We start from the raw sequence: 12,341 nt of genomic DNA on the forward strand, positions 1-12,341 counted from the left end.
ATCTCAAAAAATATTTTTATTAGGTTTACAATTGGAGAATCTCAGAACTGGAAAGGATCTGAGAGGTTGACTGCTATCCCAAGTATGAATTCCAACTACAATATCTCCAACAAGTAAGGATCTGGCTTCAACTTAAAAGATCTCCAGTGACGTGGGGAGTTCCTTACCTATACCATTGTAGCCCATACCATTTTAGGACACCTGAACCTCCACTGCTAAAGCAAAGAAGTTCCAGGGAAAAAAAAAGCCAGTCACATCTGATGAGCAACATACTCAATACTGTACTTGATACCGAGCAAGAATTTCTTAGTCATCTCATCACAGATGAGATGGCCAAAGCCTAACATATCTCATAGAGTTTGGGGCCAGAAGATGACCCTTCTTACTCCTTGGGCTAAAAGAGACTCAAGAAGATTGTGGCAATGACCTTCCATTCTACTGCCTAAGGTAAAGATGGACTAGCTTCTTCCAAGGCACATTGGTGAGGAAAAACCAAAACAGGGATGCCTATAAGAACCTGAACTCATTATGACTTGGAATCTCTACAACCTTTTATGTGCCTTACTTATAGGTCAGCCTGAAAAGCACAGATAGAATTCTGGGTCAAAAGGACTCAGAAAAAAAAACTAAAAAAACTTTAAAACCTGGGCCCAAGAGATCCATAGCTTGGGAACTCTTGGGTTTTGATAAAATTTCTATACAATCCCAAAGTGATTATCTGATTTCTTTTTTCCCACCATCATTAAAGCTCCTCCTCTCTCTCCCTCTCTCTCTCTCTTTTTCTCTCTCCATATGTGTATGTGTGTATATAAATATAAATATATATATACACACATCTATAGGTGTACATAGATATATATTTATTCCTCACACTGAAGGCCAGGCTATGTGACAGGCTCACAAACCACTTCCTCCCAGCTCTAAACTGCTGGGGATAAAACAGCTGCTGGAAAATGCCAGCTCTAGCCCAGTTTCCTGCCTGACACAATGGCTGAGACTCCAGACATTTCCTCATATTAATGGTTCCTCTAGGACCAGAGCTTACGTGTCATGTCAGAAGAAGGGCAGCAGTCTTCTCAGCCCTGGGCAAGTTAAAAAAGAGTTGCTCCTGGATTCTGCCACAATTTCTAGGCATCATCTGTGACGCTAACAACATGAACAACTTTGAGGGCCCTGGGGAAATGCCCTGTCCAAATAAGCCCTATCCATTTGTGACGACCCTACTTTCCCAACCAAGAGATGCTTCTAGGATGTCCTGGCAGGAAACAAGATATGGCATATACTCTGCAATCTGTAAAGGTATGAAGGCTGAACAAAGAAAAGAATGCTGGAGAATCACAAACTTCACTGAGACTGAGGCTGACTCCATCTCTCAACTTTCCTGTGAATATATTAGATCTCCTGTCTCTTTCCCTGTCCCAATCTGTTATTGACTGAATTCTGGAGCAATGTTGTGCTCCAAAAGCAAACTACAGAAGGAGGAGAAGCAAACAACTTAAGACAATCTACATGTAGATATTTCACCACTGGAAAATTTTAAAAAGACGTTACTTTTAGGGGGCAGCTGGGTGGCTCAGTGGATTGAGAGTCAGACCTAGAGATGGGAGGTCCTGGGTTCAAATCTGAACTCGTCCCAGCTGTGTGACCCTGGGCAAATCACTTGGCCCCCATTGCCTAGCCCTTACCACTCTTCTGCCTTGGAGCCAATACACGGTATTGATGCCAAGATGGAAGGTAAGGGTTTAAAAAAAAAAAGATGTTACTTTTCAATGACTGAAACCAAATATTTCCTTTGTTCCTAAATCAGGAATTGGCCAACAGGTTAACATGAGTCCTAAATTCTCATATACCTCTAACTCGGAAGCCAATATAGCACTGAGCAATGGGAATGTGGGTACTGTATTATAAAGGAGTTGCTCCCTTATTTTCTGAAGTCAAGTGCCAACAGTAAGAACCTGAATTTCCCCAAGAGAAATATGGACTTCATTCAGAAATACTTGGATAGCCATGTGAATCTCTTGTTTTCATCTCATCCTTTTTGTGGCTCCCTCTCTGCCAGAGTTCCTCCAGGTTTGAGAATTGGCACACAGCCTGCTTCCTCTACATCCTGTGGTAGCAAAAACTATGCTAGCTTGCTCTTTCAGTACAAACTTCCTCATATTATTTAAAGACATTTATGTGTTTTCTTAAGGAACCTGGTTGCTATTTCTGAGGTGATTTTGAATTATATTGAACAATAATTTTCATGAGGACCTGAATGTTCTAATCACCTTATTCTTTGCAAGGTTCTACCCCAGTCCATAAAGTCTTTATTATAGTCTTGTGTCTGGCCCAGCAAATTCTCAGGGAGAAATTGGGCTTCCTGAGGATTCTGCAGAATGGGTCAGGAAGAAGCCCAATACTGGCAGCTCATGTTAGGGTCTGCTTGCATGATCAGGTCCTTTTGTAGCACCATATGCTACTGCTATTCTGCCTATCTGTCTTGGGCAGCAGCTTTGGGGCCTCCTGTTGTAAGAAGAGTAGCAGAGATGTCAGCTTTCTCACAGAGCGGGTGGTCTCACTCTGTTGCACAGGCAAAGACTGCCCAGAACAGTCTAATTCCTAACACATTGGTGGAGGTTCTGAGAATCCCCACATGTCTGTTTTCCTTTTATGTTGCTTCTCCTGAAAGATCTTGGAACTGTGAATTGCAGGCCACCATTATTTGCACTCCTCATAACACTCAGCTCTAATAACCGCTAAGTGGCGCAATGGATAGAGGGCCAGGATTGAAGTCAGGAAAATTTATCTTCCTGAGTTCAAGTCCCACCTCAGGCACTATATGTGTGACCCTGGGCAAGTCACTTCATCCTATTTGTTTCAATTTCTTCACCTGTAATTTGTACAGGAGGAGATAGCAAATCACTATCCTATCTTTGCCAAAAAAACTCCAAACAGGATCACAAAGAGTTGGACATAACTGAACAATAACAAAACCCTCCCATACCAGAGGAAGAACAAAATGCTTCCTCAAGAAGTCTTTACATCTTCAATCTGTCCCTGTCAATGAGGATATCCAACTGGTTTTGTTATTGACAATCTCCCCCAACTTCCTCACTGAATGAGGAGGACTCACTTACCAGGCGTCCCACCAATACAGCATCTCCAAACTAAGCTCTACAACAGAAAATCCAAAAGGGAAATGAAACAATACATTTATCTATGATCTCTCTGTCTCTCTCCCTCCCTGGCCCAGCTGCCCAAATGCCAGTCCCTAACTGCACAGAGGAAAAGGCAGATAGAAAAATAAAATTCCTAATACTTGAAAGTCCCACATTACAAACGAGTTCTGGGGCAGAGTAACAGCAGACAAATTGATCCCCCAGACCCCTCTGTGCACAATGGTCTCCAAGGTACATGGTCCTCACAAGGGCAGAATGGCAAAGACAAGTGTCCAGAGCAGCTGCCAAATTGGTCTGTCCAAAGAGAATTCATACAAGGAACCAAAAGAATCTCTTCTTGGACCCCAGAATGAGACTCCTTGAATCTAAGCCTCCTGTCCAGACTGCAGCTCTGCTGGACAGGTTAGCTCACATTCATTCTGGTTGGACTGAGAGCTCTGAGTAGTCTTTTCTGCACTAACAAGAATTCAGCCCAAAGCTTGCTGGGATGTAGTGTAGAACTGGGGCAGCAAGGCCTAGTGACAGGCCTTCCAAGACTTGGAAATGGGTAACCTGACATGCCCTGACTATAGTACTGTGCTCCAGAGGAGGTGCTATATAAACTCCTAGCATCAAGGACACACCAAGAAATCGCAAAAGAGCAAAGAAATGGCAGAAAATGACAAAAAGAAAATGTTTATTATTACTTGGAAGAAAACAAACAAATAATGATACATACTGGAATGAGACCATTGAAAGGGCCAGGCTGTGTGGACAGGCTCTCTGCCCACCCTCCAGGGGCCCCTAACAGCTGATGGATTTCAATGGAGCATACATGGAGGTCGAGGTTAGGCCTTCAGCACAGCAGTGCTCTGCTCTTGGATGTGTTCGTGACAAAGGAAACTTGGGGAAGACAGCACAGAACTGCTTTAGAAGCTGGAGAACATGAGGGTGGACCCATCCTGGCTCAGTGGTTGCTGTCCTGTTCTGCAAAGTCTCAACAGAACTGTAAGAAGTTAAGAAAATGTCAGTGCCATCCCACCCAGAGGCTCCCCAGTAGCCAGAGAGTATCTAGGCCCAAGCCTAAGGGAAGCTTCACAATTTTCTGGGTAACATAGAACAGTTTGGGCCATGAGTGCCCCAACACAAGGAGTGCCACAAATGACCCCTTGATTAGGGGCTCCATCCCATAAAGAGAAACTACTGAAACAGCTGGGAAAAGAGGCAAAGCAATCAATTCCAAATCAAACCTTAAGTTGACTAAGGTGACTGGCCAAAAATGAAAAGAAAGGGAAGAAAAAAAATTGAGTCCTTCCATTCAGGAATGAGCAGCCCTAATCACAAATGTAAAATTCCCACCCTTTTTCTAGGAAGTTAGCTATGACAGCCACATTGCAAATATGAGATTGCCCTGCAGAGCAGGACCAGCACACCACTCTCTGGCTTGTAGTTGAAGGACAAGAACTGGGAAAACAAGATTTGGGTAACAATAGGGGGAGAAGAGAGAAAAAGGAAATAAGGCATTTCAACTAAGGGTCTCTAACTTATGGTGGACAATGAGTAAGAGAGTACCTGCAAGTGTAGCCAAGCCTACTTTCTGGAGGTATTTACATAAATACATACAGAAAAGAACAAGAAAGGCTGTGGATACTTCTATGTCAACACATGAACATGGCCACTGAGTATGACACGAGAAGAAATAGTTTCTGGTTTTTAACCATATGGTTTCAGGAAGAATGACTATAAGGATCTCATCCAGCCCAGGAAACAAAATGTCTCCCACTAGATATCTATCCATGCATATTATATATGTATGTGTACATACATATACACACACAGGTATGAATGTGTATATAGCAAGAGAAGGTCTCACAGGAGCATAAAGATATCCTCATTAGACTTTGTGAAGCTGAGAGTCCAAGCTGTAGGGAGAAGGTGACCAACAGCAAGGGGGTCTGACCTTAAGGGCCAGGTTCTTAGAGACTCCCAAATCTTAGTGGCCCTCCCATATTCTCCCCCACTGTCCCAGCTATATAGGCAAAAGAAACCAAAATATCTTTTGTAGTCCAGATATGCCACTTTAGCACAAATGCTAGCATGAATACAAGAGGAAATGTAGATGACATAAAAACAAAAGATATCAATAAAAAGTTATTTTTTAAAAATACTATTATCTGGGGGCAGCTGGGTAGCTCAGTAGATTGAGAGCCAGGCCTAGAGACAGGAGGTCCTGGGTTCAAATCTGGCCTCAGACCCTTCCTAGCTGTGTGAACCTGGACAAGTCACTTGACCCCCACTGCCTAGCCCTTACCACTCTTCTGCCTTGGAATCAATTCACAGTATTGATTCCAAGACAAAAGGTACGGGTTTAAAAAAAATTAAATAAACAAACAAATAAATAAAAATACTATTATCTGAAGTAATCCTGATGTGTGAGACAAGAGGCCCTACATAAATGGACCTCTCCCTATCTGGGAAACTGACCTCTACCATCCTCAGTGAAAAAAAGACTCTGGGGAGCCAGGTATGGGGACACATGTCTGCAATCCCTATCATCTGGGAGTGCTGAGCTGCAATGCAGACTGAGTCAATCAGATCTCGGCACAAAGTCCAGCCACACTATAGTGAGATCTTGGGCAAGGGAAAGTGGAGATGATTATCCTCCCGTCCCTGCGACCTCCAGGACATCCTCAGTACATGAGGTGATGTGCCCTACCTTCCAACGGTTTCCGCATTCATTGCAGACAACAAAGGTGGTCATAGGCTCGTCAGAGCTTCGAGTCTGAACCTATAGGAAGGGAGAGAAAAGGAAGGAGAATCACAATGCACTTCCCACTCATATGCAATGCTTCCCCAAGGTCATCATTGTGGAGCCCTTCAGGCTGGCAGAGCACCAGTGGACAAAATACCAGTCACATTTACTAAAGGGAGGACCCCGCTTTTACTGGAGGTTACATGAAAACTATTAATTTATTAAAAAGCTTCACTCTTTAATTTTAACAGTTAATATTAGCAGACAGAACCACTTCTACCCTCCTTCCCACTTAACATGAGATAGAAAACTTATAGCTATGATAAAAGGGGAAGATGAATTAAAGGAAACTGGATTTCTAGTTCTGGTTGTGCCACTGGTTTGCTGTGTTACCCTGGGCAAGTTGCTTGACATCTCTCTGCCCAAGTCCCCACTGTAAAATGTACTGCAGATCCCTGCCTTTTCCCACCTCACAAGAATGTTGAAAGGATCACAGAGATAATTTCTGCAAAGTACTTTGATCTTTTGGAAGAAAAATGATCTATAAATCAAGATATTTATAACTACTAGAAAAAACAAGAGTTCTCCCTGGGTGTCAATCCCCTTTTGACCTACCCCACCTTTGAGCTCAGAGGCAGATCTCACCTGATCCTCTATTCCCATTCTGTTGGGGAAAGGGGGAAGTTTAGTTTCTATTGAGAGTGAGGCTTTCCAGGCCAGAAAAGTTCAGCTAAACCAAACACTCATCCTGTCTTTGAAAAAGTCATGATATATGAGAGCAAGTAGTACAGAACAAGCTTATGCTTATTTCATCATCTGGAACTCTGGGAGAGCAAAAGAAAAGGAGAGGGCAAATATTCTGTACACTAGATATGTTTGGAATTATGATCAGGCTGATCTAATTGTCAACTTCAGGCCTGAAAAGCTCTTCATGGGAATTTCTAGCAGTGAATCCTCCAGATGAGAGGAAATTCATGCTTGACAGCCCCAAATTCTAAAATCTAAATCTGAACTGCAATGAATGTAGAGAAATGGGAAACTGGGGGGGCATGCTCAGACATTCAATGCATCCTCAAATTCCCATTTCATTGGGTGAAGAGTTAATCTGCATTTTTTTATGACAAAGATTCATCTGAACAAATTGCCATCTCTTTCCAATTTAGGAATCAGAAGATGGATAAAGACCCCTAAATTTTTCCCTCCTTGGCCCTTGTACCTTCCTTTACCCACATGAGTCAAGCTTCTTGCTGAAAAAACAAACAAACAAAAAAACAAAAACAAGGTAATAAGTAAATTTCGTATTCCCACTCAAACACTGAGTCCCATAAGCAACCAATTATTCCAATGTATCATAAACCAAAACAACCTAGTGACTGCTAATAAAGCTGTCTGAATCCTCTGGGGCAAAAGGAAAAAAATGTTAATTTCCTAAGCATAAATGACAGGCAGGAAAAGACTGTCTTGGGAAGAAGAGAGTATGAATCTGTAAGTTCCTGCTCAGTCCTCGAAAACACTGACATCTTAGTTTCCATACTGCCTGATACATGCTTACATCTTACTTCTCTCCCTTAGCTGCTGCCCTGACACTCTTGTCTCTTACCTTTGTGCTTTCAAGGGCCTCCCAACATCTCTTTGGAATCCAAATGTTCTCTTGAGCTCCCCCAACCTCTTGACCACGAGTATCTTCCACTTCCGTGTTCGAGGGCTCTCTCTCTCCCCTCCTGCCGCTGCACCAGGGAGCTCAGCATGGCCTCTTGTGCAGGCCATACTGCAGGTCCTAGCCTCCCCTGCCAGCATCTTCACTCTTCCATGTGCACCCCTACTGGTTGAACACTATTCCTATTACAGTGCACCCAACCTTCGAAACAATGGGGCATTCATGTACCCCCCAACCAAAGAACCACAGTTTACTTGAGACTAAAGAGTTTCACCTGAGAAAATAACCACAGAACTTGAATCACAAAATCATACTATTTTAGAGCTGGAAGCACCATAGAAGTCAGCTAATCCAACTTCCACATTTTATAGATGAGGAAAATGAAGCCCTGAGATAATAAGTGACTTGCCCAAGGTGATACAGCCAGTTAGTGGAAGAGCCAGGACTAGAACCCAGGTCTCCTGATTCCCAGTCCAGTGCTCTTTTCACCATCTCTCAAGTTCCTTGAGGGCAGGGATCATCTTGTTTTTGTCTTTTTCAAGTATAATAAATGCTCAATAAATAGAATGGAAGATGGCATGAAACCACCTAACTCTAAGAGGGAGGTGGGAAAAGGGTTTTCCCTTTCAAAAGTTTCAGATGACTCACCCAAGTACCAGGTTCAAATTTGATTGAATAAAAGTTGTAAGTATAACAAAGCCATATCAAGATATCGTTGCATTAGCCACTTCATCATGTGACATTCAATCTGAAGAGTCCAAAGGTACAGTATCTTTCAGTATCTTTATCCCTACTTTTCTTCTCTTCTCCTGTTATGCATCTTGGACATAACAAAATATCTGCAACAAGTCAGCTATAAGCCGGATTCTAAAAATAGCATTTATGTGTATAAACCACTTCTTTGCAAAAATGTATGCCAAAACACAGACTACCAGGTAAAATAATCATTTTGCCTCGAAGTCTCTGCTGTTAAGGAATTTAAATTGAGGGCACTATGTGCCTGCCATACAGGGAACAAAGGGCCAACACAGGAAAGCAAGGGAGTTTTAAGCTCTCCTCTGGAGTAGCAGGAGTGAAGAATCCTCAGAGGAGAAGAAATGGTAGGAAGGACCTAGACTCTGGTAAGTTCTTCATTCAGCCCCAAAGCACATACTGACAGCTCCAACTCCCCCTTCCCTCCTAAGGATACATCCCAATTCTAGGATTGGAAGGGCAAGATCCAAATGTAATACTCTTAATAACAGATCCTCCCCCCAGGGCCATAATAATTTTTAAAAGAAGAGCATTCTAATTGAGCAGAACACTATAACCCTGCAAAATAGATAAGAGCAGTTTTACTAGCACTATCAAAATTCTAAGTGCTTAGAATGATGTTATTACATGCTCTTATTCTTAAAAGTCAGATAACATACTGCTTTTACCATCAATAAAATAGCAAAGGCCCTACCCTGTTACATCTGCCACTCAGTTCCAAGAGCCACACCCAATCACAGCCTTGCTAACCTGTGCCAGGAACGAAGATACTGACCTGGGTGTAAGTGCAATTCTTTTTCTTGCACTTTCCACAGGTAAAAAGATCTGTCTGGGTGCCTCCTGTCTTCGCCATCTGGTGTTCACGGATGGCTTCCTTGGTCATGGCTTTCCTGATCTCCTTTAGTTCATTACTGGCCATTTCCTGTAAGGGAAGAAAAACATTGGTGCCTAAAACAGCCTTAGAAGTCAAGTTCTGATAACATGAAACAAACTGTATATATATATATATATGCTTCTGTGAGTTAAAAATAACAATGAAGCTATACACACACACACACACACACACACACACACACACACACACAAAAGTATTTTTAGCTGAAACCTGAGCATTATAGATTTATTCACCATATTAACTTTTAAGGAAGAGAAAAGGTTATCACTGCACAAATTTCAGCCATACTAGTTACAAAATAGCAGGGATCACTTGTAGTACCTGGGGAGGCAGCCAGGATATAACAGAAAAAACAATGGCTTTCCAGGCAGAGAATCTGATCTCTGCCACTTATTAACTATAGGATCCTGAATCAACCAGTTGCTTAACCTCTCTGAGGCCTCATTTTCCTCATCCATAACACAACTGGACAAAGGGATCTCCCCTTCCAGTTCTAAATCCTATGAATCACAGATTCCCAGAGGTGGAAGGAAGCTCAGAAGTGATCTAGGCTAACCTGGACCTGAAAAAGAAGCTTCTCTTCTGATATCCCTCACAAATCCTCATTCAGGCTCTGCTGGAGGATCTCCAAGGAAGGGGAAACCCCATCTTCCTTTACTGCTGACTGCTCTTCTGGACCATTTAATCATTAGAGAAAGTTTCTCCATAAATCAAATTCAAATCTCTCTCTTCATCTTCCATTCACTGCTCTTAGTTGTGCCCTCAGGAACCAAATTGAACAAGTTTAATCTTTCTTCCACATACCAGCCCTTCAGATAGTAAAGATAACTATCATGTTCCCACTCCCCGCAACAAGTCTTCTCTTCTCCAGGTTCTACATTAGCAGTTTCTTCCACCAGTCTTCACATGGCATGGTCTAAGCATTTGTTAAGATCAAGCTACTCACTATGTAACTAATTCTCCACCTCCTAATACTTGCTTTACACTCTTCTCAAGGATCAGGGAATATAAAAAAATCTACAAAGGAAATCAACATAATTAGTAAGTTGCTCAGAAAAAGGCAGTCTACAACACTTGAAAACACTAAAATTATTAAGGCCATTTAGCAGAGCCCCAGAAATCCATCAGTTACAGACTGGGGGATAAGTAGCAACTTAACAACACTGAAGGATAAAGAGCAATTCCCAACCACTTTTTATCACAATCCATTGACAGCTGTTTAACTTTACAGTGTCCCTTCCCCTTGTTCCTTCCAGAAGAACTGTGTGACACAAACTTTAAGATATCTAAAAGCTAAAAATTAATTTTGAAACATCCTTGAGAATTTAACAGCCCTCCTTAAGATTCCTGACATAATTTCTGAGGTGTTAAACCTAGGATGAGCAATCACTGCTACAGACATTTAATGACTACACTCCATTTTCCATTTTTAAAAAACTTAATTTTTTCATGTATTTATCTTCCCTCTCAATTGCCACCCCTCCACTAAACTATAACAACAAGAAAAATGAAAACAAAACCCTTTTCATAAGTAATCCTAGTCCCGTAAAACAAATTCCCACATTGGCAATCCCTGAATTCCCCCTGGGTTTTAAGTTCATCCCTTCTTTGGCAGGAGGTGATTTACTTTCCTTTTTAACCTAGTAATATTTACAAAATTGACTAAAATAAATTTAAAATACAAAAATAAAATTTAAAATACTGAGAAATACAATAAACTTCAGAGTTGAAAAAGATTCCTTCATAGGTCATCTAATCCAACATATACTTGAATAAAAATCATGAAAACAATTACACTGACAAATGGTCATCCAACCTCTACTTCAAGACCTTGATTAAGAAGAACACCACCATAGCCTTTACTTTTTGACAGCTCCAATTGCTGCGGATTTCCTTTACTCTGATCTAAACCAAGTTTCTGCAATTTCTACCCATTGATCCTAGTTCTGCCCTCAGAGGCTAAGCAGATCAATTCCAGTCCCTATTCCACATACTTGAAGACAGGTACTATAAGCCCTCTAAGTTTTTTCCTTTTTCAGGCTAAACAAAACGACTTCCTTAAACAGAGCCTCAATTCTTTCCAGTTCCCACATTACCCTGGTCACTCTCCCCCATATAAATAACTCTAGTTTGTCAATGTCATTCCTAAAATGTTGCTCCCAGAAATAAACAGGCTGCCAAGATGCAGACTGCCTAGGGCAGAGTATAATAGAACTTTCAATTCCCTCCTTGTAGATACTAATGCCTCTATTAATACAGCCTAAGATTGTTGGCTTTTTTCGCTACCATATCACACACTCGGGCTGAACTTATAAGTCCACTAAGATCTTTTCTTTACATAGCACAATGTTTAGCATATAGTATATGCTTAATCAATGGGTTTTTTTTTAATTATCCAGCTATGCCTCTGCTCTCCCAGACCTGTGCAATTGATTTTTTTAACCCAAATGTAGAATTCTATATTTATCTCAATTAAACTTCACCCTATATAGGTGGCGATCATTGTTCTATAGCCTATTGAGAGCCTTTTGGATCCTAACCCAATCATCCAATGTGTTTGCTTGCTATCCATTTGTGTTACATTTAAGTTTCATAAGCATATTATCTATAGGTCTCCATTCCTATCAATGATGAAAAAAAAAACAGCACATGGCTAAAGGTAAACCCTAGGACTGTGTTGGCAAAATCGTGGCACAGATGCCAGGGCAACACAGGGAAGGCTGCTCGTTCCCCGTCTCCACAGTGCCCAAGGGCATTTTTCACCTGCCCTGCCCTTTGCCTAATAGCCCAACTTGAGCATTTCCTCCCTCTGCTATCTGGGGTAAGACAGCTTGAAAGTGCAGTTTGGGCACAATCTCCAAAATATTTGCCAATGCTGCCCCTAGGGCATCAGATTTCACCAAATAAATATGAAAATAGTTGAACTAAATTTCTCTATTACTGCTATATTTCCATGCTCTGCAAGCAAATGGTCTAGAAGAGAGGAGTCAAGCTCTTGGCCAGTATGTACCTCAAGTTTCAGATAATGTTAATTTGTGATTTTCTAAGTCAATATGATGCCAAAAGAGATCCAACAGAGATCTGTTTCTATTTGAGTTTGACATTACAAGTCTAAAACAAGAGCCTGGCAAAAAATTAAATTCT

At 41.5% G+C, this 12,341-nt stretch overlaps 1 protein-coding gene across 8 annotated transcripts in view; it reads right to left on the minus strand.

The window, feature by feature from the left end:
• Positions 1-3,820: 3,820 nt before the first annotated feature.
• TCEA2 (transcription elongation factor A2) overlaps positions 3,821-12,341 on the minus strand; it is a 59,918-nt gene continuing 51,397 nt past the window's right edge. For 4 of the 8 annotated variants that reach the window (XR_008915394.1, XR_008915393.1, XR_008915389.1 and 1 more), the window contains 3 exons: positions 9,078-9,224; positions 7,493-8,297; positions 5,852-5,928 (listed from right to left, as the gene is read on the minus strand). Coding sequence is in view for 2 of the 8 variants with exons in the window: in XM_056812779.1 (XP_056668757.1) it covers positions 4,138-4,146; positions 5,857-5,928; positions 9,078-9,224 (228 nt within the window). In the remaining 6 variants the exon portion in view is untranslated. Of the gene's footprint in view, positions 4,147-5,851; positions 5,929-7,492; positions 8,298-9,077; positions 9,225-12,341 lie in introns of those variants that run through there. The other 4 variants (XM_056812779.1, XM_056812778.1, XR_008915390.1 and 1 more) reach the window with 3 other exon arrangements.

The sequence above is a fragment of the Monodelphis domestica genome, chromosome 1, assembly GCF_027887165.1.
Source record: "Monodelphis domestica isolate mMonDom1 chromosome 1, mMonDom1.pri, whole genome shotgun sequence".
NCBI lineage: Eukaryota > Metazoa > Chordata > Mammalia > Didelphimorphia > Didelphidae > Monodelphis > Monodelphis domestica.